The 27,545-nt window shown below is 52.6% G+C and overlaps 1 protein-coding gene and 1 long non-coding RNA gene across 3 annotated transcripts; one reads left to right on the top strand and one right to left on the bottom strand.

The window, feature by feature from the left end:
* Positions 574-1,867, top strand: LOC110259889. Its single transcript, XR_002342306.1, has 2 exons — positions 574-877; positions 993-1,867. It is a non-coding gene; the product is annotated as an uncharacterized LOC110259889 (long non-coding RNA).
* Positions 1,688-26,789, bottom strand: SLC22A1 (solute carrier family 22 member 1). Of its 2 annotated transcripts, NM_001348975.1 has the most exon segments (11): positions 1,688-2,126; positions 3,786-3,885; positions 5,659-5,771; positions 8,558-8,666; positions 12,371-12,585; positions 16,137-16,246; positions 16,484-16,598; positions 17,481-17,649; positions 18,607-18,761; positions 20,261-20,364; positions 26,260-26,775. In NM_001348975.1, coding segments are annotated over 11 exon segments (1,668 nt in total). In that variant the 5' UTR covers positions 26,671-26,775; the 3' UTR covers positions 1,688-2,059.

A 27,545-nucleotide genomic window follows, 5' to 3' on the forward strand; every position in this document is an offset into this window, starting at 1 on the left:
AGGCCCTGAAGGCGCATTGGGGCAGGATGGGGAGGCTGATTTCAGGTCCGTCAAACCTCTCTCTCTGTCTTTAAAGTTGGCGGTGCTGCCCGGCCCGTCTAAGTACCTGACTGCAACTGCCTCGCCAGGGCTTCGTTCCCACCGGGAGGGGGCGCTGTTCCACACACCCCAGCAGCCCAATGCGATGGAGTACACAGCAGGCGCTCGCACGTGCTTGCCGAACCAACAAGACTTCACAGCTACCAGGAAGGCCGCCAGGGGGGCCTGGCTGCCAAGGCTTTGCTAGAAGCTTCTGCTGCTTCCTAAGGCCTGTGTCCCACCCCCGCCCCCGCCCCTCGGGCTCTCCTCTCTCCGAGTGTCCCCACCCCCTCTGTGGGGACTGGTTTTGGCGCCTTTGTGGAGGGGGTTGGGGGACGGTCAGGCCGGGAGGAGGCCCGGCGCCCCCTGTTGGCACATCAGGCGACCTTCAGATGCGCTTTGGTCCTGCGTCCACCCGGGGCGGAGCCGGTCTGGGGGTCCGCATACACGCGCCCCCTCGCTGTGCAGACAAACCCACTGGGATCCAAGCCTCGTGCTTTCCACGGAAACCTGGCCTGCTTCTCCTCCAGAACCGCCCACCACATCTAGTTTGTTCAGACGTGTCTACTGAGCGGGAAGAAAGTCAGAGGTCTCCCTGTTGTTTTTAACAGTGACTCCTCTCTGTCCAAAGCCTCCCTCAGAAGTTTTGCCAGAAGATTCTAAGAAAGGCTAGCAGGGGGGATGTTTGAATACACATTTGCAACGACGATTCAAAGCCTGCAATTTACATACCCAGAGAGAACTGTCCTGGTGAGAAAGATGAGACATGGCTTTGCTTGGGAGAAGCTGAAATGAAGAGGTAGGTCCCTTCTTTGGGTCCAGGGGTGCTTTTGTTTGGGTTATTTATTTATGTATCATTTTTAAATGGAAGTAGACTTGCGTGTTTTGTTTCGTTTTGTTTTGCTTTTGCCAAGAGCATGAGCTCAGGTTTCTAGGTAGCCCAGGTCCACGCTCGAAGGAAGAGCAGCCACTGCCCAGGACGGAATACCAAGATCTCAAGTCTGCGAGGCCACCCCCCGGCATAACCAGTCTGGCCAGAAGTGTTGATGATGTGACCACATCGCTTTGATCTTGCCTCCAATTCCTGGTAGAAATGTTCCCCCCAATGTACCCTGAAGGGTGCCCATGAGGTTGTCATTGTGGTTTGTCTCCCAAGTAAAGACATTTTAAAACAAATGTTTTTGTACTCCAGGAAGGAAATCACTTCTTTTTAAGCAGTAACTAAAAAAAGTGGAAATTACCAGAACCTTGAACCAGTTACTTTAATTCACAGCAAACCGAACTCTTCTTTTTCAAATTTTACTGCGATATTATTGCACATGAGCTCACTTTCTAGATTCATCACCAAGACGCGAAACCAAGAGTGAAATAGAATAAAGTCTTCCTGGACGTAGACAGCAGCAACGTCTTCCCTAAAACAGCCCTGAATACTTCTGGCCTTTGAATGAGGACCGTGTTTTATGCCATCATACATCTAGAAGCATGATGAGGGCAGAATTTGCTGGAAGAGTCCCCATATTTAACGACCAAGCGCCCATCCAGAAACCTACATGTTGGATGCTATGTGGAATACTTTTGCCAACACAGCTGCCCACAAATGCAAAGACTCTTTTTTTCAGAGAGTACATGAAACTACATTTATTCTAAGAAACCAGTTCCAGGGGCCTCTTTGATAGCAGTATTTAATTTCTTTTGGACCTTCCGAATACTTTATATAGTTAAATACCTGGTAACCATCCAAAGCTCTCAATAGAAAGGATAAGTAAATAAAAGGTAGCCAGAAAAAAAATAAAAGATAGCCAGAACTTTGAAGACTTAAAAGAAAGAAGATAAAGCATAGTTGGTGTTCTTTAGAATTGATACTGACTTGGGAACAGGCAAGAAGGAGGGAGAATTCGGGGAAATAGGGGTTTCTGTTCATTTCTTCAGATAATAACTCCGTCGACCTCGCCGCCACCTGGTCCCCAGAGACGCCTCTCTCTCAGAGGCCTGCAGGTTCTGGCATTTTAACCTGAAGGTAAATCATGTTGTCTCTGGGCTTTGCTTTCCTGCAGCAACGGAAAATAAAAATTTAAGTTATCGTAAATAATGGCTTGATTAAGAAACTGTTGCAGAGTTGTTCAGGGCAACTACCTCTCGAAAGAAAAGGGAGCCCAAGGATAGAGCAAGTGACAAAGCGAGAACACACCCCCTGCGGCCTGTTCCCTCCCCGCCTGTTTTGCTACGGCCTGTGCAGTAAAAATGGGGTCTTATATATTTAAATTGTTTTAAAAATCAAAATTAAAATATTATTTCTTGATGCTTGAAAAACTAGATGAAATCCAAATTTCTTCCTTTTCTTTCTTTCTTTTTTTGGTCTTTTTAGATCATGGCATATGGAGGTCCCCAGGCTAGGGGTCCAAACAGAGCTGGCCTACGCCTCAGCCACGGCAACACCAGATCCTTCACTCACTGAGCGAGGCCAGGGATTGAACCGGCATCCTCGTGGCTGCTAGTTGGGTTCTTAACCCGCTGAGACACAACGGGAACTCCAAAATCCCAACTGCAACGTCCATAAATAAAGCTGTGCTGGAGCCCAGCCTTACCCTCCATTTAGGTGCTGCCCATGGCTGCTTTCTGCTGAGAGGGCAGGACTGAGAACGGCAACTGTGTGGCCCCAAAACCAGACATGTGCATGCCCTGCCCCTCTACGGAAGGAGTTTGCTGACCCTTGTTACAAAGCATCTGTTGTGTTGCAACCTCATTCCATCACTGTCAACATTCCATTCTGAAGTGTTTTGGTTTTGTTTTTTTCTTTTTGGCTGCACAGAGGCAGGGGGAAGTTCCCAGGCCGGGGATTGAACCCCATGCCTCAGCAGTGACAATGCCAGATCCTTAACTTTCTGTGTGAATCTGGGTTTTAATGACCCGATGGACTATTCTCTCTACCTCCCAGATTCACGTGTGTCCTTCCGTGGAATCCAGAGACCCAGCCTGCAATGGCCTGCCTCACTTTCTCCTCCGTTCCTTTCGTATGGCTTTAAGGCTGGAACCTCAGGAGTTCCCACTGTGGCTCAGCAGGTTAAGCACCTAGCATAGTGTCTGTGAGAATGCGGGTTCGATCCCTGGCCTCGCCCAGTGGGTTACAGATTGGCATTGCTGTGAGCTTTGGTGTGGGTCGCATACACAGCTCGAATCACCCGTGGCTGTGGCTGTGGGGGAGGCCGGCAGCTGCAGCTCCAAGTCAGCCCTAGCCTGGGAACTTCCATATGCCGTGGGAGCAGCCCTAAAAAGGAAGAAAGAAAAAAAAAAAAGAATAGAACCTGGGATTCCAATGAAGCACCTGCCCCATCGCAGGAATAAAAGTCTTAAGCCATTTTTCTTAGTGAAGAAACGCACTCAGAAAATCTGAACCAGCGTTTGCTCAAAAAAATAGAAGATTGCTTTAAAAATAGTTTCCAACTCCAAGCTAAGTCAGGGGGTACTTAGGGACCTTGGTGCTCTGTGCGGCCAGCATGACAGACAAATCATTCTGTCTCACAGTGTAGACTAGATGACAGTCCTTTTCAGCCAACAGTCGTTCTCCATACAGCAGCTCTGGGCGTCATGAAAGGCTGTGCAATACCCACAAGGCTCTCCCAGACCCTCTGGAGGGAGGAATCGGAGCCTGTTCGTGATGCAGGGGGCAGATCTAAGGCGGGCCCCGAGTCCCCGGCGCCTGGACTCACCTCCCCAGCCTCTCCACCTCCTCGATGGTCTCTGGCAAAGCGACCCCTTTGGTCTCCGGAAGAAGCAGCGACATTCCCCCCGCAACCAGGCCCAGTGCCGCTTTGGATGAGACAGATATCACGTGGAGCCGTTAGTACGTGGCCGATACTGTGCATAGCAAAGACGACAGCTAACTAAAGAGATGCCTGGGGAGGAAGCTCCCATCGTGGCTCGGTGGTAACCAACCCAATGAGTGTCCGTGAGGATGCGGGTTCCATCCCCTGTCTCGCTCAATGGGTTAAGAATCCGACGTTGCCTTGAGCTGTGGCTTAGGTTGCAGATGCGGCTCGGATCCAGCGTGGCTGTGGCTGTGGCGTAGGCCGGCAGCTTCAGTCCTGATTCGACCCCTAGCCTAGGAACCTCCATGTGCCGTGGGTGCCACCCTAAAAAGCAAACAAAGCAAAAACAAAAAACACATACTCATATATATGTGACTGAGTCACTTTGCTGTACAGCAGAAATTGGCACAACCCTGTAAATCAACTAAACTTTAATTTTTTTTTATTTTTTTTAAAAATTAAAGCAATAGGATAACTGGGAAAATGGCAAGAAAAGGGGCTAGTGCCTTCATTGTTCTTCCACCCAAGTATAAAGTTCTACAGTAACTGCTGTATAAGTATTAGGGGGATTTATTGACTCAGGTGCCTGGAGAACACCAGGAGACTCAATTTTGACTAGTTACTATATATAAAAAATACTATATTAATTTAATATAATGTAGTATATATAGTCACTATATATTAAATTAATTTAGTATTTATATAAGGTAACCAAATATATATGTTACAACACATAATAATATAGTTTAAATGTTTTATATATAATTATGTTATATATAAACTGTAATGGGTACATTACGGTTACTGTGTATTAATATATATATATTTACACACACACACATATATACGAGATGGGTCTTGATGGCCCATATGTGACCAGTGCCAGCCTCTCTTGTTCCTCTTTCCCTCCCCTTCCCTGGCGATCGCCCCGGGCCCAGGCGCGGCAGCTCTCTGCACAGGGGGAGCCGTTCTGCCCTTCACCGAGTGGATCATCAGCAGGTTTGGGGGGACACGGACGAGGCCCCTCCTCCTCCTCTATTCCAACATTATCAGCCACAAAGCTGATACCAAATGTTGATTCCCATTTGTCCCTTGTGTCTGTTTTCAACTGTTAAGATTTGGAAGCAGAAGTGGGGTGATAATTCAGCATCTTCAAACCTCTAGCCATTACATTTTTTTTTTTTTTGGCTTTTTAGGGCCACACCTGCGGCATATGGAGGTTCTCAGGCTAGGGGTCGAATCGGAGCTGTAGCTGCCCGCCTAGACCAGGACCTGAGCCACAGCCACAGCCACAGCCACGCCAGATCCGAGCCTCGTCTGCGACCTACATCGCAGCTCACGGCCACACTGGATCCTTAACCCACTGAGCGAGGCCACGGATCGAACCCGCCACCTCATGTTTCCTAGCAGGATTCGTTAACCACTGAGCCATGACGGGAACTCTGCAATTACATAGTAAATGCACAGAAATGAGGAGTCAAGGTCATAAGAAACCAGGAGGCTACGTCGAACATTCTCCCCCGGGCCATCCAGTGGAATGAAAAATTGGACTCCAGAGCTACAGACCCCAAGCTCTGCCCACCTTCTAGGAGGAGCATCTTATCTTTCCCACGAAGCAAGACAGAGTGAGCCAGGAGACGATGACAGAGCAGGCACAATCCCTCCCTTCCATAAACTCCCTGGGGAGGGGGGGGTATCATTCCCTCACAAACAGTCATCGAGGGTGCACGCGGGGCTTGAAAGAAGGATTGATAAATGTTCCATGAAGTCTTACCAAACAAAACGAGGGGCAAGCCTCGCCAAACCTCCGTCAGCCTGAAGACCAGGAAGGGCGCGACCACCCCGCCCAGATCGCACAGGGAGGAGCACACCATCACGCCGAGGTTCCTGATGAAATGCAGAGAACGAAACGGATGGCATGTGTGGGAACCGATTTCCCAAACGGGAAACTTGTTCTAGAGCAAGCACGCTGCTCCCTGCGCAACCTCCAGGGAGGGCAGAGGGGCTGGGCACAGAGTTGCCCACTGATGACTCGGTCAGTGATGCCTACATATGGGCTGAGAGGGTGGCACAGCCCAGCTCCACAGGGTCAGACGCTCGTGTGCTCAGGGCCCTTCAGATCTTGCCCCGTGTACTTCTTCATTGGCCATTCGCTTGTATCCTTTGTAATAAACCCATAAATGTAAGGAAGCGCTTCCCTGACGTCTGCGAGCCGCTAGAGCAAACCCTGGAACTCACGGAGGGAGTCGTGGGAATCTGATTTAGAGCTAATTGGTCAGAAGCGTAGGTGGACAATGTGGGGCTTACAACTGGCATCTGAAGGAGGGACAGTCTTGTCGGACGAAGCCCTTAACCTGTGGGATCTGCACTAATTCCAGCCAGGCAGGTACTGTCCAGATTGGATTATAAGAATTGTTGGTGAACTGGATGGTGCGACTAGAGTTTTTTCTTTCACAGTGAAAGATAGGGAAGAATAGAGAGAGAATATTAAGGCGCTGGGGAGAAAGGTAAGGAAACTGTCTACTTGAAATGATGTCTTCCCTCCTGAGAATAGCCTTTGGTTTGAATTCTACCCTGACTTACAGGCATATAGCCACTACTCCAGCTTTCTTTTTGAGAATGGAATTTTTTTTTCATTCTTTTACTTTTTTTTTTTTTTTTTTTTTTTTTTGTCTTTTTGGGGCCATACCTGCAGCATATGGAGTTTCCCAGGCTAGGGGTCTTATTGCAGCTACAACTGCGGGCCTATGCCACAGCTCACAGCAACGCAGGATCCTTAACCACTGAACAAGGCCAGGGATCAAACCTGCAACCTCATGGTTCCTAGTCGGATTCGTTTCCATTGTGCCACGATGGGAATTCCTCATTCTTTTACTTTTAAACTATCTCTGCCCTTAAATTTAAATTGAGGAGTTCCTATTGTGGCTCAGCGGAAACGAATCTGACTAGGATCCGTGAGAACGTAGGTTTGATCCCTGGCCTCGCTCGTTGGTTAAGGATCCAACATTGCCGTGAGCTCTGGTGTAGGTTGCAGATGTGGCTCGGATCTGGCGTTGCTGTGGCTGTGGTGTAGGCTGACAGCAACAGCTCTGATTAGTCCCCTAGCCTGGGAACCTCCACATGCCGGTGCAGCCCTTAAAAAAAAAAGACGAAAAAGACAAAAAAAAAAAAAAACCACGAATAATGATAAAAGCTGGTGATACCAAGACTGCTGAGGATGGAGAGTGACCAGCTCTCTCCCACGCAGCTAGAGGAATAGAAAATGGTGCAGTGGCCACTTTGGAAGACATTTCTTATAAACTTAAACACAGCTGTGTGACCCGCTCCTAAGTTTTCACCTAAGAGAAGTGAAAACTTATGTCTGCTCAAAGGCCGGCCCACGAATGCTCTTGGCAGCTGTATCATAATCACCCCCAATTGGAAAGAGTCCAGACGTCCACGAACTGGGAAAGGGACAAGGAAACCATGGTGCATCTTCCGCCGCAAGAACAGTACCCAGCAACACGGAGCGACAAAGCACCGATACACACCAGAGCATGGCCGAGCCCCTGGTGCGGAGGGAAAGAGGCCAAACAGAAAAGGCTGCACTCCAGGTGACCGCATGTGTAACATCCCAGAAAAGCTAAAGCCACAGGCAGAGAAATCAGATCAGTGGTTGCCAGAGGCTGGCGGTGGGAGGGGAGAAGGCGGACCACAAAGGGAGAGAAGGAAGCATTTGGAGATGCTGGAGCTGTCTCTGTGTTACGTTGATGGGGGGGTTGAAATGACTATACTCAAAACTCATCCAACTGCATTTCAGGGTGAATTTTGTTCTCAGAACTTCCAACTTCAATAACCCTGACTTTTAAACCAGTCTTGGAGTTCCCGTTGTGGCTCAGCAGGTTAAGAACCTGACTAGTACCCATGAGGATGCAGGTTTGATGCCTGACCTCGCTCAGTGGGTTAAGGATCCAGTGTTGCCGTGAGCTGTGGTGTAGGTCACAGAGGCGGCTCAGATCCAGTGTTGCTGTGGCCGTGGTGTAGGCGGCAGCTGTAGCTCCGATTCAAGCCCCAGCCTGGGAACCTCTGTATGCTGCAGGTGCAGCCCTAATAAATAAATAAATAAACATCACGGGGTCTTCCGGGCCCGTTGCTATGTTTGCAGACTGTTGCATCCTTGTGGGCAGAGCAGGAGCATCGAGGGCAGAAAGAAGCAGGTTCATGGCCAGGGCCCTGTCACCTCCTAGCTGTGCGACTCTGGGAAGGCCTCTTTCCCTTTCTAAACCTCAGTTTCCTTATATGAAAAATGGGGACAGGGATTTTACAGGCTGAACGCATCCTACGTCTGGCGAGGCTTTGCGTGACCCTGTACACACGGGAACTGCTTTTCAGCAAGTTATGTACAGAGGTGTCAGGGCAGCTCTGGAAGTTTATGCATCTGGTCGGTGCTAAGGACAGGGTCGAGACGCAGCCTCTGCCCAGGGCTCACCCCTCCGTGCCAGACCCCACTGTGACAGCCCATTTCCCACTCGCTTCCACGCTAAGCATGGGCCCTGCCTCTGAGGTCCGACCCCCATTTCAGGGTCAAAGTATCCACTCTTGGGGGCATCTGGAGGGGTGGTCCCAAAATGCTGGTCCTCGCAGAGCCTGGCTGGCCCACCGAGGCCGTGTCACCGCCTCCCCCGCGCACTCACCTGATGAAGGTGGGGTACAGCTCGGCGCTCACCAGGCACACCATCTGGAAGACGATGGTGATACCCATTCGGCCAATGCAAGCTGCCACGATGCTCAGCCAGTGCAGATCTGGAGAGGAAACGGACAGAGGGTGCAGAAAGCAGGAGGGGCTGTGCCCATGGGGTTACGTGAGAGGCCGCATCCTTCTGGAAGCTTGGGTTTTGGAGCGGGAAGGGCCGGAGAGATGGTCTCATCGGACTCTTCCATTTTAGGGTAAGTAAACTGAGTCCTGAGAGATTTCCTGAGTCGTGAGGGTAGGCTCCATGGGGCAGAGGAAAGAATGTGCTTTGGGGGGTGGGGTATTTGTTTTTGCTTTTTTTTTTTTTTTTTTTTTTTTTGGTCTGTGGCTGGCTGTAAGCCACACTTGCAACACATGGAAGTTCCCAGGCTGGGGGTTGAATTGGAGCTATAGCTGCCGGCCTACACCACAGCCACAGCAACGCAGGATCTGAGCCACATCTGTGACCTATCCCAAAGCATATGGCCACACCAGATCCTTAAGCCACTGAGCGAGGCAAGGGGTCAAAGCCGAATCCTCATGGATGCTAGGCAGGTTCTTAACCCACCGAGCCACAGTGGGAACTCCAGAATGGGGTTCTTGAATCAGCTCTGCCTCCCATCAGCCGTGCGGCTTGGCAACCCATGTGCTTCTTCGTGCCTCAGTTTCCCCAGCTGTGAAGGGGGAATAATTTTACCCAACTTCTAGGCTGTTGCGACATATAGAGATAATACATGTCAAATGTGACCCCCCCGTAAGCGTGGGCTTTTTAATGATTGTGCAGCAGTGTCACTGCACATAGTGGGTCCTCAGTGACCTGGTTCTCTTAGGCAGTAGTCCTGGGGCCTGTATACCAGATTTCTAATCCTCAATCTAGGGTTCAGGTCCAAGCACATTTTTTTAATCCAAAATTGCCTGAGCAAGTGGGTATTAGGGAAGCAACCGCTCGTCTCCTCCTAGCCGACGGCTCTGGGGTCTTGATTGCCTGCAGGTACGGGAAGCCCCCTCCTGCCTGGGGCCATCCGAGCACCGGGCACCCATCCACCTCACCTGGATGGCAGGTGTTTACCCAAACGCTAAACCACAGGTGGCTCCTGAGACAGGCCAGCTCACTAACAAAGCCTCCGGGGGTCACAGAGAGCCTGTCGCCTTGACCCTGGTCCCCGTGAACACGCTATCATGGAAGACAGGCTTCGTTCACGCCACAGAGCAGCCGCAGTGGCCCTAAGACCCAGCTTTCCTTGGGCCAACATAACCTCTCTGCATCTCGGCTGCCCTCCCTCCGCCTGGCAGAGAACCCAAGCCGAGCCTTCGGTTAAGGACCACATCTCCCAGCTCCCAAAAGATGAAAGACCGAGAAGCCCACTCACAGGCCTGGAGGGGGCCTGGCTCACAAATTCTGCAGCCTTTGATCTGGCGAGATGCTCTACTGGACGTGAACAGCATCCAGGCCCTCAGAACCCCCAGGCCCCAGGGCCACTTTCCTCAGCAGCCCGAGGGACCAGTAAGACCTGCAGTCCCACCACGTCGCTGCCCTGCGCAGAGCCACCCCTGCTCCCGCCACGCTCAGGATAAAATCCGCATCTCCTGCTAACTCCCGACCTCACTTGCCAGGTCCTAGTCACGAGAGTCGGGCTGGTCCTGCGACACAAGGCTCTCCCCATTCCTGGGGGCCTCGCTCTTGCTGTTCCCCCACCAGAAAGCTCCCTCCCCAGGTGTTTCGAAGGCTCATTCCCCCTTCATTCAGGTTTCCTAAGGCCACTTTGACCACCGCATGAAGAATTAACGCCCTCCCCCCCTTCTCCTTTCCTTCTGGAACTTTCTCTGCTTTGCTCATGGCTGAGATCCTAGGGCCGAGGTGCCTGCTATATCAAGTACATAGAAGGCACTTGAAATACTTCCTAGAGGAGGGATGCAGGCTTATCAGCTAGTGTGATAAGGACTAAACAGAGGCAGGTGGAGAGGGCAGGAGCTGGGAGGAGGGTCCTGGGGCTGCAGGACCAAGGGGTGACGCCCCGCCCTCTACAGTCCCAGACCTCTGGCCCCCTCTCAGTGGCACTCCGTCCTGCTACTAAAACAAAAACCTGCCCATTCCCTCCACGGTACAGAATTCTAGAAACAGGGAGAGCGAGAGAAAATTGGTAAAAATCCATTTTGGATACCCTCTGCCCCCATTTCCTGTCTCATTCTCTCCCCCACGAAAAGAGGGAGAAATAAGCCTGCGCTCTCTTTTCTGGCCTCTTGTCATCTCCAGCCTCATCTGTGCAGCCTGGTTCTCAGGATACAGATTTTACAGGACGTTTCCCACAATATCCTGCCCCAAAGCTGCCCAAATGACGCATTAAACCAACAAGTGCAGAGCACAAGCAATCAAATCTGAGCAAAGAGCAAATCTGCCTGTGTGTTTTTTTAAGATTTCTAACAGGAACAAGAGAGAAAGGCGATTTATGTACACAACACTGCCTCAGTGATTCGGCTTTGGCTTATCTCGGATTGTTAGGAATCAAGGACTGGAGTTCCCACTGGATCACACCGGAATCAACGGAGTCCCTGGAGTGCCAGGTTGCAGGTTCAATTCCTGGCCCCGCGCAGCGGGATAGGATCTGGTGTGGCTGAAGCTGTGACTCGGATCTGATGCCTGGCCCAGGAACTCCATATGCCATGGGGCGGCCAAAAAAAAAAAAAAAGGAGTCCCCGTTGTGGCTCAGTGGTTAATGAATCCAACTAGGAACCATGAGGTTGCAGGTTCAATCCCTGGCCTCACTCAGTGGGTTAAGGATTGGGCGTGGTCGTGAGCTGTGGTGTAGGTCACAGACAGGGCTCGGATCCTGCATTGCTGTGGCTCTGGCGTAGGCCGGTGGCTACAGCTCCAATTCAACCTCTAGCCTGGGAACCTCCATATGCTGTGGATGTGGCCCTAGAAAAAAACAAAAAGAATCCCCCCCAAAAAAGTGAAAAAAAAAAAAAGAATTGTGAACTAAAGCACACACCTACCCAAATGGCTGGTGTTAGAAAGACTAGCAATGCGAGCGGCGGTGAGGATGTGGGACCACTGGACACTCACGCATCTCAGTGGGAGCGTGACCGGCCCAGCCATGTGAGAAAGGCGCCTGGCGGTGTCTACGAAAATTAACATAGGTCTGCCCCCCACCCCCAGCAAGGGGATGAGCGCCCCGGAAAGCCGTGCTGAAATGTTCGCTGCAGCCTTAACCATGATAGGCAGACACAGGAGGGCAGGCAAGTGTCTGTCCATCGACAGTGGCGTGATAAGAAGTGGGATATTGACGCAATGGCACGTCAAAATTCACGGTGCTGAGAAAGTACGGCTGACCTACGCTCTCTGGGGCGACATGGATGAACTGAGGGTGAGTGACGGAAGCGAGACAAATTGCATGCGGGGTAGTTCCGTTTGTATGAAGTTCAAGGGCACTCAAAGTTAACCTGCGGTGGCAGAGCCAGAGCAGTAGGGCTCTGGGCAGGGCTGGTGGGCACCGAAGCTCAAGGAGAGTGAGGAAGCCTTCCGAGGGGTCAGAAATGTTCTTTATCGTTCAGAGGTTGTAGTGCCCAGGCATCCGTAGGTGTGAAAATCCAGTGGTTTGAACACTTATAATGGGTCCATTGCACCCAGTTATACTGCCGTTAAAAATCTAAGAAGTAACTGTAACCTGAAGAAATGCCTCGTCCTTGATTTCCCCGCTTCCAGGGGCTGATCACAGAGTGACCACACCCCTCCCAACCCCCATGAGCTGGAAGAAGGTGGAAGTGGGCCCCTCACCATGTGAGATGAAGATCATGAAGAAACAGGCTGCCCCCGCCAGCAGGTTGGAGCCGGCCAGCAGGTAGAGCCGGCCGAAGCGGTCGATGATGAGGAGAATGACGAAGGCGGCTGGGAATTCAACCAGAGCGGAGTACAGGAAATCCAGGTAGAGGCTCCCGCCCGTGGCTCCCACGTGCATGATGAGGCCTTGGTAGAGCACAGAGCTGGTGAACCTGCGCAGAGACGAGAGGCCGGGTCAAGGGCAAGCTCCGCAGAGGAGGGAGGCTTAGGGTTCTGGCCAGGAGAATAAGGGCCCCTGCCGGGGGGAGGGAAACGGGCATCATTTGACTTCCGATGTCCTAGAGCCAGAAAAACAGGGAGTTCCCTGGCGGCTCTGTGGGTTGAGGATCTGGCTTTGTCACTGTTGTGCCTCAGGTTTGATGCGCAGGTTTGATCCCTGGCTCTGGAACTTCCTAATGCTGCAGACAAGGCCAAAAAAAAAAAAAAAAAAAAAAGTCCTAGAGTGATATGAGAAGAAGGCGGTCGAAATCAAGGAATCAAGGAATCAAGGAAGGGGTCCTGGATGAGAAGCTCCTTTCACGATTCACATGAGAGGATGACTCACAAGCCAGGCCCATGTTTCCGGAGATAACAAATGACGGTCCCTCCTGTTTCTTGCGCACCCAGGTGCTGGCCCGGCTCTGGGCACAGCACAGGCCCTACCTCATGGGATGTCCGGCAGCTCCCAAGGGGAAGGGCAGGGGAAGGCAGTGGTGAGTGAGCAGTTTCAGGAATCAGATTGCTGTATATGCTGTGTGACCTCACGTAAGTTAACTGACCTCTCTGTGCCTCAATTCCCTCATCTGGGAATGGGACAGGAATACATCCACACTGCTTTATCTTGAGTATTCATTGAGGTCATGGGCAAAAAGTGCTCAGTACAGTTCCTGGCACATAGTGGACACTCGGTGACGGGGAGATTTCATTGCTGTCATTGTCTTTCCAAGGCCAAGGATCCACAGCACAATAGAGTGGAGAAGCCGGTCTTTCCAGCTCCACCGTGGAGCTCCCTCCGAACTTCGCACCCTCTGGAAGGAGCCTTACTTACTGTCTTTTACCTCCTATCCTGCCACACAATCCCTTCACCCATATTCGAGGAAAGAACAGCAAAGTTACAGAAAATGGCACATGGCCCTGTGGGGACCAGCTCAGTCCCTCTCACTGGGAGAAATTTAGAGAGTCCCACGTATCACTTTGGGGCAAACAATGGCACTTTGGAGCATTGAGCAATTGTGTTGGTACAGTTGTGCCCGAAATCTATAAGGATTGGTTCCAGGACCCCCGCCCCCCGAAGGACATTAAAATCTACAGACGCTCAAGTCCCTCGTATAAAATAGCAGAGTAGTTGCATAGAACCTATACATACCTCATACACTTGGAATTGTCTCTAGATTATTTATAACATCGAATGTAAATAAATGCTATGTAAATAGTTGCCGCATGCAGCAAATTCAAGCTTTGATTTGAAGAACTTCCTGGGATTCTTTTTTTTTTTTTTTTTTTTTTTTTTTTTTTTGATCTGCAGTTGATAGCATCCCCAGGTGCAGAACCTGTGGCTATGAAAAGGCCAACTGCATTTACACCATGAGATCTACATGGACAAGAAATTGCTTTCTTACAGAAATGCAAGTTGCCCATCAGCTCCAAAACTGAGATGTTTCTCATTAATATACCCCCTGGTTTTATACAGCTGCCCCCAGAGAAGCACGAGATGCTTTTGTTTGTAGTCCCAGATTATTCCTGATGGCACCAAACGGTCAAGAATACAAGGAGGAAGGTGTTGTATTCACAACTCAGTGAGCTTAGATGAGCCGGGTGGCGGGGTTGGGGGTGGATCTTCCATGCTGGTGAGGTTAGTCGGTTAAATGGGAGCAGTCACCTGTCACCCATAAAGAGACTGATCCGAGAGAAAGGAATGTACAACCCAGATTTTTCTGCCCCCCAAAAACCCACCCAAACCAGAAAGTTAGCAAATGTGCAGGACTGCCACCTTTTGGCAGAACCCATGGATTGCATGTGCATATTAAAAAGAGCATTTCCTGTATCTGCATCAGCCACTGTTTTAAGCCCTTTACACGCATTATCTCATTAATTCTCCTAACAAGCCGATGAGCAAGTTCCACCACGACCTCCATCGGTTGCTGAAGAAACTGAGTCAAAGGGATCACAAGGCTTCCTGAAAGTCACAGCCCACGAAGATGCTGCAATGAGTCAAGCAGATGTGGAGGTGGGGGCAGGAGGAAGGGGCCAGGGGCCAGCACACGTGAGCCTTGCGGGCCATGGAAGGAAGCTGGTTTTCTTCTCGGTGGATTAGGAAGCCTGTGAGGAGGTGGAGGAGGGAGTGACTGGGTCTGGGACTTTGCCTGTTTTGTGAGTGGTGCCTCAGGGGGACCGGCGTGGCGGCAGACCCCCACGCCCACCGCCCAGCACACCGAGGGGGATGCATACGCAACGGGACCTGAGAGCGCAGGCAAGGAGAAACGGCGGGGTCCGAATATATTTTCGAGATGAGCAGAGTTTGCCGAAGGCTTGGGAGGAGGGGTGCGAGAGAGCAGAGGAGTCAAAATCGCCACCGTGGTAGGGGGATTCGAGGGGATGGGGCAAGAGTGGGTTAAGAGGGGAGCCCTCCTCCCCATCTGCAGCGTTTCGGGCCTCCACGTGGACAAGACGTTGCTAAGTCCAATACTGAGTATCAGGAGAAATGCACCAGGCACCTGGGGTCTTTGCAAAGGCTCCCAGGGCCCACCATGTGGCGGGGGCAGGACTCCCAGGCCAGCCCTCAGAGGGCAAGGCAACCCTGGCGAATAAAGAACTTGGGATGGGTTCTGCGGAACAGTGGCTTTTCATTTGGCCTTCAGCGAATGCTTGCTGGGGGGCTGCTATGTGCCAGGCACGCCCCCACAGCTGGAACCCTATTTACGGAAGCACAAATAAGCATGCAGGTGGCCTCTGATCTCACCCACCTTCTGACACTCCTCCTCAAAGACAGCAGTCTTGGGAAGCTTCCCTCCAGCACACCACTGACTCACTCCTTGCTAAAATGAGCCCTGTCCCCTTTCATGCAATTCTCAAGGGAGAAATAAGGGTGCCTTTAAAAAAAAAAATTATTGGGAATTCCCACTGTGGCACAACGGGATCAGCAGCGTCTCTGGAGCGCTGGGACACAGGTTCGATCCCCAGCCCTCACAGGGTGTTAAGGATCCGATGTTGCCACAGCTGTAGCATAGGTTGCAACTGTGGCTCAGATCTGATCCCTGCCCCGGGAACTCCATATGTTGCAGGGAGGCCAAAAAAAGAAAAAGAAAAAAAAAAAAAGCGAGAAGTGTCTTTTTAAGAGCTCTTTGACCACTTGAAAACCTTTTCTTGAAATTCCTTTTCATGGGAGTTCCCGTCGTGGCGCTGCAGAAACAAACCCAACTAGGAACCATGAGGTTGTGGGTTCAATCCCTGGCCTCGCTCAGTGGGTTAAGGATCTGGTGTTGCCGTGAGCTATGACATTGCCAGGCTCGAATCTGGAATTGCTGTGGCTCTGGCAGGCCAGTGGCTATAGCTCCAGTTCGACTCCTAGCCTGGGACCCTCCATGTGCCGCAGGTACAGTCCTAAAAAGCAAAAAAAAAAAAAAATTTGCTTTCCATGCTTCAGCCTGAGTTGCTCCCTGTTTAAGCTGTCCCCTGGGGTGCAGGGCAGCAGCAGCTCCCCCTGGGGACCGGGAGGGCCCCTTACCACAGGTACATCAGGATGAAGGTGTACTTCCTCAGGTTCTGCGTGCGGAACAGGTCTAAGAACGAGGGGCTCAGCCTTTCAGTGACGACCTCCTCTTCGAGGGACAGCATCTGGGGGGGAGTCGGGGCGTCAGTCGCATCCAAGCTGCGGGGAGTGGGACACGCCATCAGAGTGCCCCCGCTTCCCCCACCCAGGTTGGCCATCACCTGGCTGCCCGCCAGCTTGTCACCCCGAACATCACCGGTGCCCCCCTGCTTCCCCAGGCGCCCCCCACAGGCAGGCCCTACGTCGTAAACACGGCCCGAAGTTCAGGAAAGTCCGTGAGAAACCCCTTGGTAGTTGGTCACCTTTAGATCAGCAGGAGGCAATTTCCCATTCTTCTGGGCTATTCGGTCCATTATCTTTATTGCTTGAGTGTTTCTCTTTTGCGATAACAGCCATCGGGGAGACTCGGGCACAAACCTGTGGGCACAGATCATGCCTACTGGGCATTTTCCCCAGAGTGTGTCCGACGTGAGGTTCTGATCAGAGCGATGCTGCGGCTCAGCACAGCCCACCCTCCTCCCGCTGGGACTGCGATTCCTCCAGCCGCCGATGGGTAAGGACGCGGGGCTGCCACCAGGATTAGCAACTCACTTGAACTGGTTGGTTTGTTGGTTTGTGTCTATGCCTACAGCCTATGGACGTTCCCGGGCCAGGCATGGACTCCACACCACAGCAGTGACAGTGCCGGATCCTTTCACCATCAGGCCACCAGGGAACTGCACGAGCTGATTTTGTTTCATAGCAGTTTAATGTGTACAGTCCCCAGAGAACATTTCATTCATTCACTCAACAAAGAGCAAACTGGAGTTCCCATCATGGCTCAGCAGTTAAGGAATCTGACGAGCATCCATGAAGATGCAGGTTCGATCCCTGGCCTCGCTCAGTGGGTTAAGGATCCGGCATTGCTATGAGCTGTGGTGTAGGTTGCAGACGAGGCTCAGAACCTGCGTTGCTGTGGCTGTGGCGTAGGCTGGCAGCTCTAGTTCCCATTTGACCCCTAGCCTGGGAACCTCCATATGCCGCAGGTGTGGCCCTAAAAAGACAAAAAATTTAAAAAACAGCAACAACGACAAAGAACAAATGCCTGCCATGTGTCTAGGCGGGCTTGGGCCTGACCTGTAGCACCTCGGCCTCTACTAGGGATGCGAATTCTACGACGCTCTGAGACCAGCTCCCCGCTTAAGGAGCATCCCAAATGGCATGGAGGGGTAAGCCCTGGGCCTGCAGGTGCACCCCCCACCCCACCCCACCCCACCCCCGCCGCCGTTGGGAAGGCGGGTCCCAGGAAGGACACAGTACCAGTAGCAGAGCAGAAGGAGGAAGATGGGCAGAGACACGGCGAGCTGGAGCGAGCGCCAGTGCGGGACGGCGTAGGCCAGCCCCGACAGCAGCACCAGCCCCACCGAGAAGGCTGTCTGGTAGAGAATCGCCACCGTCTTTCTGTAGCCCAGGCCCACAAATTCTGTGACTGAAACAGGAGAAATGCCGCTCGTGGGCCCCAGGCAGGCGCTCCTCCGTCGCTCCACCTCTCCTTCCCCAAAAGACCCTCCTTCCTCGCCGGGTCCGGAGACCCCCTCGGCTCCCCAAGGTGCCCCAGCTCCCTTGTCCTGGCTCTTCCCCAGTCACGCCCCTACCCCACTCTTTTGGCCCCGCCCACCGCATGCAGAAGTTCCTGGATCAGGGATCGAACACGAGTCACAGCAGTGACAACAACAAAATCCTCAATGGTGAGGCCACCAGAGAACTCCCAGCTGCCCCTTTTCAAAATCTCCCAGAGTTCCTGTGGTGGCTCAGCAGGTTGAGAATCCAACTAGTATCCACAAGGACATGGGTTCGATCCCTGGCCTCACTCAGTGGGTTAAAGATCCAGCGTTGCCATGAGCTGCAGTGTGGGTCACAGATGTGGCTCGGATCTGGCTTTCCTGTGGCTGTGGCATAGCTGGGCAGCTGCGGCTCTGACTAGACTCCTAGCCTGGGAACCTCCATATGCTGTAGGTAGGACCCTAAACAGAGAGAAAAATAATAATAATAAAATAAAATAAAATAAACCTCCTGTCTGCCCTCTGTAGTTCTCCTTTTCCTGCTGCAGGACTCAGTCCACCCGCCTCTCCTCCCCAGAGCCTTCCCCCACCGGCTCCAGGCTGAGATGGACCACTCTCCACAGCCCCGGGAGCACTCACTAATGTCACCAACATCTCCAAGTGCCTACCAGGGGCCTGGCAAAAAAAAGGGGGGGGGGGGAGAAAGGAAGCCATAAATACAACTAGAGTGACAACACTTTCTCTAGATCCTAAGAGCATCCCATCACTGCAAAAAACAGAAAAAAAGACCCACCTGCACATTCAGCTTCGCCCCCTACTACCCCGCTCCCTGACCTCCGTGGCTTCTTAGAGCGCGTGGAACACTCGGGCCAGCAGGTGCTTACTCAGTGTGTAGCCAGCCATCCAGCTGCCTTTGCTGACCAGCCCCTGCAGCAGGCGGAAGACCAGCAAGGACACATAGTCCGGAGCGACGGCCGTCAGGACGCCCAAGACGGCATTGATGAGGGTGGTGGCCAAGAGGCAGAGCTTCCGACCAAACCTTCAGAGGCAAGGAGACAAGCAGGAGAGTTGAGCTCTTCTGGGGGTCGCGCATTCTGGATCAGACAGGCACAGTGGGACAGCCAGGGTCTCCAGTGGGGGAAGCAACAGTGCTTTCCTCAGGGACCCTGGTGGTCTGTCAAATATCTACTGCCCCCCTCAAAGCCTGACCTGGTCCATCCTCCGTGAACAGTGACCCGCGGCTCTCGCGGGGTTCATTAAACCTGAAGGGGAATCCTGAGCATGCTCAGTGATGTGGCGTCTTAGCCAAGGATGAGTGGCCTCCCCCGTGTCACTCCCAGTTCTCAGACTCATCTCACTATCTTTGTATGTCACACGCTGTGTTGTTATTAAAAGACAAGCAGGATGTATCAGACACCAGGCTTTTCCCCCACAGTCTTATCAATGGTCGTAAAAGTTTTCCTGGGAAAATCCTCAGTTCTCATAGTATAACTACTGAGAATTATGTTTCCTTTCCTTTGTCATGAGTCAAATGGGCAAATTATTTGCTAAAACTTCATCCCAGAGTCGTGCTTGCTTTATGCGGCTCTTTACATTGTATCCCAGTCTCTGGCAATAGGACAAGGAAGCAAGGGACCAGGCTCATGTGTGGTGACAGTGGCTCCTCCACACCCAGGAACACACCTCCCCCCCGGCCCCGCCCAGCAAGCCCTCTGCGTTTCTCTGCCATCCTCCTCGCTGGCTGCCAGCACACCCACGCCATGCCTTCTTGTCCCAGACTCTAGACACAGAAACTTCTTGTCAGAAGCTTCTTACCCATGCCTCAACGTAAAAAAAAAGAAAGAAAGAAGAAAAGCTTAAAACATGGGCAGAGGACCTGAATAGACCTTGTTCCAAAGAAGACATGCACACACATGAAAAGACACACACATGAAAAGATGGCCAGCATCCTTCATCATCAGGGAAGGGCCAATCAAAACTGCAACGAGAGAGCATCTCACATCTGAGAGAAGAGGCATGGCCAACTAACAAGTGTGGCCGGGATGCGGAGCAAAGGGAAGCCTAACACAGTGTCGGTGGGAACGTAAGTTGATGCAGCCGCGGTAGAAGACAGTATGGCATGTCTTCAAAGGATTAGAAAGGGAACTACCATGAAATCCAGCAATTCCACATCTGGGTATTTTTCCAAAGAAAACAAAAACGCTAATTCCAAAAGATGTGTGCACCCCTGTGTGTATGCACCCCTATGTTCATTGCAGCATTATTTACAATAGCCAGGATATGGAAGCCACCTAAGTGTCCATTGATAGTTGAACGGATAAAGAAGATGTGGAATATATATATATATACACACACATCCTAAATCCACACCAGCCTCCATCCTGCTGCCCCACACAGTCCAAGCCACTGGCTACCACATCTTGTCTCGCTCAACTTCTGCAAAGATTCTAACTGGTCACCTTCTCCCACCACCGCCCCCTAAAATCCCTTCTTCCCAGGGTGCGGATGTCGTGTTTAGTGGGATCAGCCTTTACGTACCTGTCTGCAATGTAGCCAATGCCCATAGAGCCCACGAAGAAGCCCACGTTCACACAGGACTGGAAGAGGTCCACCTTCCACGCGGCCTCGCACACCAGGTTAAACTGTGGTCACACCACCACCAAGGGGGCAGAAAACACAAGACCGCTTGTAAGTCCGACGACACCTTCCATCCCCCCTCCGGACAAAGTAAACGCACAACACAAAATGTTCCATATCCTTTTCCCTTATCACATTTCAAGTTCAAGGTTTCTGGTGAATCTCGGTCACTGTCATTAAAGACCTAAAATCGTTCTCTCTGTGTTACTGTCAATACCCACCGAATAAAGAGGCTGTCGTCAAGCGCCACTGAGAGGCGCTTATCAAAAGACAGCATGAGGAGTTCCCATCGTGGCTCGGTGGTTAACGAATCTGACTAGGAACCATGAGGTTGCGGGTTCGATCCCTGGCCCTGCTCAGTGGGTTAAGGATCCAGTGTTGCCGTGAGCTGTGGTGTAGGTCGCAGATGCAGCTTGGATCCCGAGTTGCTGTGGCTCTGGCGTAGGCCGGCGGCTATAGCTCCGATTTGACCCCTAGCCTGGGAACCTCCATATGCCATGGGAGTGGCCCAAGAAATGACAAAAAAGACAAAAATAAATAAATAAATAAATAATTTAGATAGAAATAATAAAATATCGGTGAAACTCCATGCTACTGAGTCAGAATATTAACGCAAGTAGTTAGTGTAGGAACTTGGGCTCTGTCGGATACATTCTTTGATGTGGATATTGATTAACGTCTGTGGTTTAAGGGCTCCAGGGAGTTCCACCTCCACAGGACTTGCTTCATTACTGGAAAGGCGCATTCCCCACAGGCTGTGTTTACTGTAGGAAATGTGCATCTCTAGCCCTCTCCTCAACCAATAAAAAAGGAATGACAGGAATGGTGCCATCACCTAAGGAAAGAAAAGGACAAAGAAACCATAAAACTTACATGGACTATTTCCACCCCTAAGACCCCTCTTGGACAAGGACAGATGTGGGTAATTGAACAAGGCCAATGGGAGTGAAGCATATCTTTCTGGACCCCGCGTTGGTCCCACCTCCATCTTTTCTCTTTTTTTTTAATGGCCACACCCCTGGCACATGGAGGTTCCCAGGCTAGGGGTCCATTTGAAGCTGTAGCTCCCAGCTTACACCACAGCCACAGCAATGCCAGATCTGAGCCGTGTCTGTGACTTACACCACAGCTCACGGCAACACCAGATCCTTAACCCACTGAGCAAGGCCAGGGATCGAACCCGCAACCTCATGGTTCTTAGTCAGATTCGTTTCCACTACGCCACAACAGGAACTCCCCACCTCCATCTTTAAGAGATAAAAATCCCTATAGGACAATAACGAAGGGGCTCTTGTCCCCGCTCCCAGCAGCCCTGGGAGCGATTTGCTTTCCCGTAATAAAGACTTTGCTAGCTTGCTGCCTGTGTGTTCCGGGAGTACATTCTTCGCCTGCTGTGAACAAGAACCCGGATTCTGGTACCATCTTTCCAGCATCATTACCACTTGGCTTTCAGAAACGAATAACGAGCTCGCTCCACTCTCTGTCTCAGGCCCACGCGTAGTTCAGCATCGCCCCCTTCCCTGCCAGGCCAGCTGCTTATTCCCTCTAAACTCAGCGGCACGCACCCCTCCCCGTCCCCCGTGGAGCTTCTCCTGCTGCTCTGTGGTTTCCCTGCTGCCCTGGACCTTGTCAGCAGAAGGCGGGGAGATGCTGCCCCCGGTCCGTATCCAGCTGGCCCAGGTCTGCATCTCCAACTGCCTCTGCAGCCTCCGCCCACATCGCCAAGATGACTTTTTGTTTTTTTTCCTTTTTGTCTTTTTTTTGCCCTTTCTTGGGCCGCTCCCACGGCATATGGAGGTTCCCAGGCTAGGGGTCTAATCAGAGCTGTAGCTGCCGGCCTACACCACAGCCACAGCAACGAGGGATCCAAGCCGTGTCTGCGATCTACACCACAGCTCACGGCAACACCGGATCCTTAACCCACTGAGCAAGGGCAGGGATCGAACCCGCAACCTCTTAGTTCCTAGTCAGATTCGTTAACCACTGCGCCACGACGGGAACTCCCAAGAGGATTTTCTGTGTGAACCAGATTTCACCAAAGCCACGGGGCACTGGGATTTTTTTTTTTCTGTGGTATTGAAGTATAGCTGACTTACAATGTTGTGTTAGTTTCAGGTGTAGAGCAAGGTGATTCAGTTATTTATATATATATATATATATAAATTAACTTTTATATATATACACATATAAATATTCTTTTTCAGCTTCTTTTCCCATACAGATGACAAGATATTGAACTCTCTCTCAATATCTAGAGTTCCCGAAGCTGTACGGTAGGCCCTTGCTGCTTACCTATTTTGCATATACTCGTATGCATACGTTACCCCAAACTCCTAATTTATCCCTCCCCCGCATCCCCCTTGGTAACCAGTAGGTTTGTTTTCTATGTCAGTGAGTCTGTCCCTATTTTATAAATAAATTCATTTGTATCATTTTTTGAGAGTCCACATTTAAGGGCTGTCTTGTATTTGCCCGTCTCTGACTTCACTTAGCATGATCCTCTAGCTCTAGGGCCATCCAGGGCACTAGTTTTTGGCCATTTGGCTGACTCTTTGCAGTCGGCGTCTCTGGAAGATGCCCCTGCCGTGGGGATGTGGGGAAGCCAGAGCCCTGGCAGAGCTGGAGGAAGGGGCATCCGGACTTCGCCGCTAACTCCGCCTCCCCTGAGAACCCAGCCCCGAGCTATGCTGAGTATCTCTGTCTGGAGGCACCTGCCAGGCTTGTAGAGCTGCCAGCCCCCTGTGCACCCAAACTTACCCAGCACGGCCCCCAGGCACCTCTGTGCCACAGGGAGACAGACCCAGCCCCCAGGAAAGCCTGGGGCTGCACAGAGAGGTTCTCCTAGACCCAGCCTTGTGGTCCAACACAGCCTGTAGGGCCACAGACGTGGTTGGCCAAGCTCCCCAGAATCACCCAGAGCCCTCATTAGAATAGAGGTTCCCACAGGTCTTGCCCCAAAGACCACGGACCAGGATCCAAGTGACACCTGGGATCAAAAGTATTGGGAAACGGTGCATAAGCACCCCCTCCCCTCTGTCTGAGGCCCTTCTGGGGGGCGGGGGGGAGCCGTCTGGCTGGGGCGGGGGGAGCGCTGAGCTGCACTGAGCAGACACGGCCTCCTGAAGGGGGTCCGAACTTCAGGGCCACACACGCCTCTGCCCCCGGTGCCTCCTGACATGTGTCCCCAGGACATGGAGCTGGATATTCAAACAGTTGGCTCACTGCCCTCCCTTAAGCAAGTTCAAAGGTCCAAGGCCAAGTTAAAGATTATTTCTGCAGAAATGAGTAACTCAGGCGAATGTCCCCCCAAAATAAGCTGCGGCTGAGGATGCAGAGAGGAGGCAGAGGTTTTCGGGAGCCACCCAAGGGGAATGAAAGCAGAGCCCCTTCCCCCCAGGAGCCAACTCCCCCTGTATCGAATCGCCTTCCAGGACCTCCAGCTCAACCCCCCCTTCTCTGGTCCTGTCCCCGGATGATCCCTGTCCCCCAGCCCCCGCCCTTCCCCCTCTCAGTCCTCACCGACGCTTGGATCCTGGGTCACCGGGAAGCCCCTCCCGTCACCACAGTCAGCCAATCGGCTCTAAAGCTCTTGGGGTCCTCTTGCCCGGTCCCCTCTCCTCTGCTGCCACCCCCCCGGCCCAGGCCCCCACTAGCCAGGCTCCCCCACCTGCTCCAACCGCCACTCGCTCTGTTCCAGCCTCAGTTTTCCGAGGCTTGCTTCCCGGCATCCCCCTCCCAGCAGCCAGAACCTTCTGGCAAACTGGCCCCCTCCTCCCCAACCAGCAAAGACCTATATCCCTAAACAGGTCCTTCCTTTCACTCCTGTGACAGCCATGTGGGTTGATAGTCCTCGGCCGGGCTCATGGCTTGGCCTCCCCCAAGCCCCCACCCCAGCCCTGGGGAAGCCCCCACCCCAGCCCCGTTTTGCCTCTAGACCATTCTCAAGGTCCAGCCAGCATCATCTTCCTCCTCTGCCTAAATAACACCAAGCTCCCTCCTTTGGCACGAAGGTAGTGTTGCCAGATTTAGAGAAAACAAAACAAAACAGGGTGCCTGGTTGAATTGGAATTTCAGATAAAAAACCCCACTTTTTTAGCATAAGTATGTCCCCTGCAATATTAGTATTCCCAGCCTCTGTTATCACAGCTAATGTGGGGCAGCACCTGGGACGAATTAGCCTAAAAAAGTGTTCCTTGTGTATCTGAAAATCAGGTTTCCTGGCGTCCTGATTTTATCTGGTGACCTGATGTAAGGTCTCCATGCGCCCCCCACGACCCCTGTACTGGACCCCGAATCCAAATCACTTTAATAACTCATTGCTCTCCTCCCGTCCCGCCAAGCCTTGGCTCTGCTCCCCGACCCACCCCCTTTCCTGCTCAAAATACCACCCAAGGCTCCATTCAACTGCCACCTCCTTCTGGAAGACCCCTCCCCCCACCCCCCACCCCCCTCCCCAAGGATCAGCTCAGCAGGTAAGATCCCCTCCTTAGAGCCCTCAGCCCCTCTGCCTCTCTCCATGTCTCGCACGAGGTCTGGGATGCTGGTCTCTTTCTCACCACCCCATCCCTCCCTCACTCCCTGGAGACCGCACACTCCTTGAACCGCATAGGTTTTTCCTGCCTCCCTCCTGGCATCACGCCAGTGCCAGAACAGAGGGAACCAGTGCGCATTTCCTGAATGGGGAGATGGAGGGTGAACGGATGAATGAATGTTCACAGAGAACAATATTTCCTCCAGATTCCCAGCGAGAATAGTGGTCGGCCTGGTACCCCGGGGGCGCCAGGCTCCCATTGGCCATCTACTGTTGGAGGACGCCTTGGAGACCAGATGTTTGTGTGATGTGTATAAAGAAGTTGCACCTGCACCTGCTCCTCCCTTGGGGGATGGGGGGGTGGCGCCTCCATATCCTGCCCCCCCTTCACCCCAGACAGTGAGCTGGTGACGCTGGAGGAGGGGACAGGGCGCTTTCCTCCAGCCACAGCCCGGATGTGTCAACTCTGAGACCGCTAAGTTACCTGGTTTCAGGTGAGCAGTGCCCCCACCAAAACCAAGCTTTGCTAACAGAGAGACTCTCAGGAGTTTGGGCCTGTGGCTTCAGCAACTGACTTTGAAGCCAGTTTGCAAGCACCCATGCTCATCACAGTGCAACACTTTCAAAAGTGTCCACGAAGGAAAAATAATCTGATGGCTTTTTCTAAAATGTTCTCAAAGCCAAAGCTCAGGTAACCCAGTAAGCTGTCCGGGCAAAGCCCTTTGCGCCATCACCTTCTCCGGTGGGACGTCCAGAGGACACCCAGTGCAGCTCGGCTTGTCTGCCCCACACCCTCACGGTGCTCGGCCAGCCCCTGTGATCACCAGGTCATATCATCACTGGTTGACGGATGAGGAAATAAGGCTCAGAGAGGCTGAGTCACCACCTCACTGACACTCAGCCGGTCTGGGCATGGCCGGGATTCAGGGTGACTCCAGGACAGCTTCCGCGCCACCTCAGAGGCCAGTGCTTGGGTGTCACACATCCATGACTCTAACGGAGGGGGCCTCTAGGTTCTAATGGTGGGGGAGCTGGACCCGAGGCGAATTCGGCAGGCCCTTGGAGAAACCAGGGGTGCAGAAAGAAGAGGAACCCACGTCCCCAGAGACCGGGTCCTAACCATCCAGCTCAGCCTGGCTCTCGATGGCCTCCCTGACCCTCGGTTTCGTCTTCTAACACCCAGAGTCTGTGGGGATTAAGCAAGGGAAGGATTCTGAGCACCTGGGACAGTGGCTGCCACCTGCTGAGGCTCAGAGGACACAAGCCCTCTCTCCACCTCCTGATTGAAACTGAACCTTGTAGGGTTTGTCACATATGTCCCCCCCTGCTCCTGAAACCCACACGCCCCCCCAGTGCAGGACTCGCTCACCTCGGTGACAATGGAGGAGCCGGGCGTGTCATACACCCAGCCATACTGACAGGGGCCCAGCGGCAGGTGGCTGCTGTTGGCGGCCAGGCCGGCCAGAGGGTCCTCGCAGCCCAGGGTGCTCTGGTTCCAGTCCACCTCGTAGCGGCGGCACTGGCGGGGGAAGGCCTGGCCCGCTGGCCCCAGGCCCGGCACCGTGTAGTTCAGCTCCTCGGCCAGGCTCCAGCCGCATCGCTGGCTCAACTCGGCTACCCCGGGGCTCCGGCAGCGGTGGTCCGGGGTGAAGCCCAGGAAGACGATGCCCACGTAGATGGGGGCGAATGCAACCGAGGTCAGGCACAGGTTCAGGAAGGCTTGCTTCTGGAACCAGCCAAACTCCCCGACCTGCTCCAGGACATCATCCACAGACGGCATGACGGGGCCACCAGCCTCATCGCTTTGACCAGAGCGCTCTGGCCACAGGGCCCAGGCTCCGAGCGTCCCGCGAGTTTCTCCGCGATGGGCTGGTCTAAAATCAAATTGCTATCTAAGCAGGACACCCCTGGAAGCCAACCATTGGGGGAGAACCTTTTACCCCGCGGTGCAGGGTTCAGGCAAAGGTGGAAGGCAGGTGTGTTTGCTGCCAAAGTGTTTACTGGGCCTGGGAGCAAACTCAGCACTCAGGGCCTAATTCTGTTGAGTCAGAGCTCACAGAGCGAGAGGAGAGAGTGAGGGAGCCTCGAAACCTCCCCGCCATCTCTTTCGGACGCTTCCAAAGGGATGATCTTTTCAAACTTTTTTTTTTTGCCTTTTTTCTTTTTAGAGAAGCACCTGTGGCATATGGAGGTTCCCAGGTGAGGGGTCAAATCAGAGCTGCAGCTGCTGGCCTATACCACAGCCACAGCAACACCAGATCTGAACCGCGTCTGTGACCTACCCCACAGCTCATGGCAACGCCGGATCTTTAACCCACTGAGCAGGGCCAGGGATCGAACCCCTAACCTCATCATTCCTATTTGGATTCGTTTCTGCTGCGCCACAACAGGAATTCCTTAAACATTTTTTATAATCTAGATACACCAAAGCAGCAGGCTGGCTGCCAGGCACAGCCATGGACCCATCACTGCGGCTGGCCTCTGAAGCCAGGTGGTGTGGGGGTCTGACCTGGGTGATGGGTGAGCAGATAAACCCTACATCCTTGTCCCAAAGCAGGACAACCTCGTTCCCCAGGACCTGCATGGGACTCCACCAGGCGTCACTACCTCCCCAGCAGACTCCCTGAGCTCCAGGCCACCTTCCCTGGGACGAAC

The sequence above is a fragment of the Sus scrofa genome, chromosome 1, assembly GCF_000003025.6.
Source record: "Sus scrofa isolate TJ Tabasco breed Duroc chromosome 1, Sscrofa11.1, whole genome shotgun sequence".
In the NCBI taxonomy this organism is placed as follows: Eukaryota; Metazoa; Chordata; class Mammalia; order Artiodactyla; family Suidae; genus Sus; species Sus scrofa.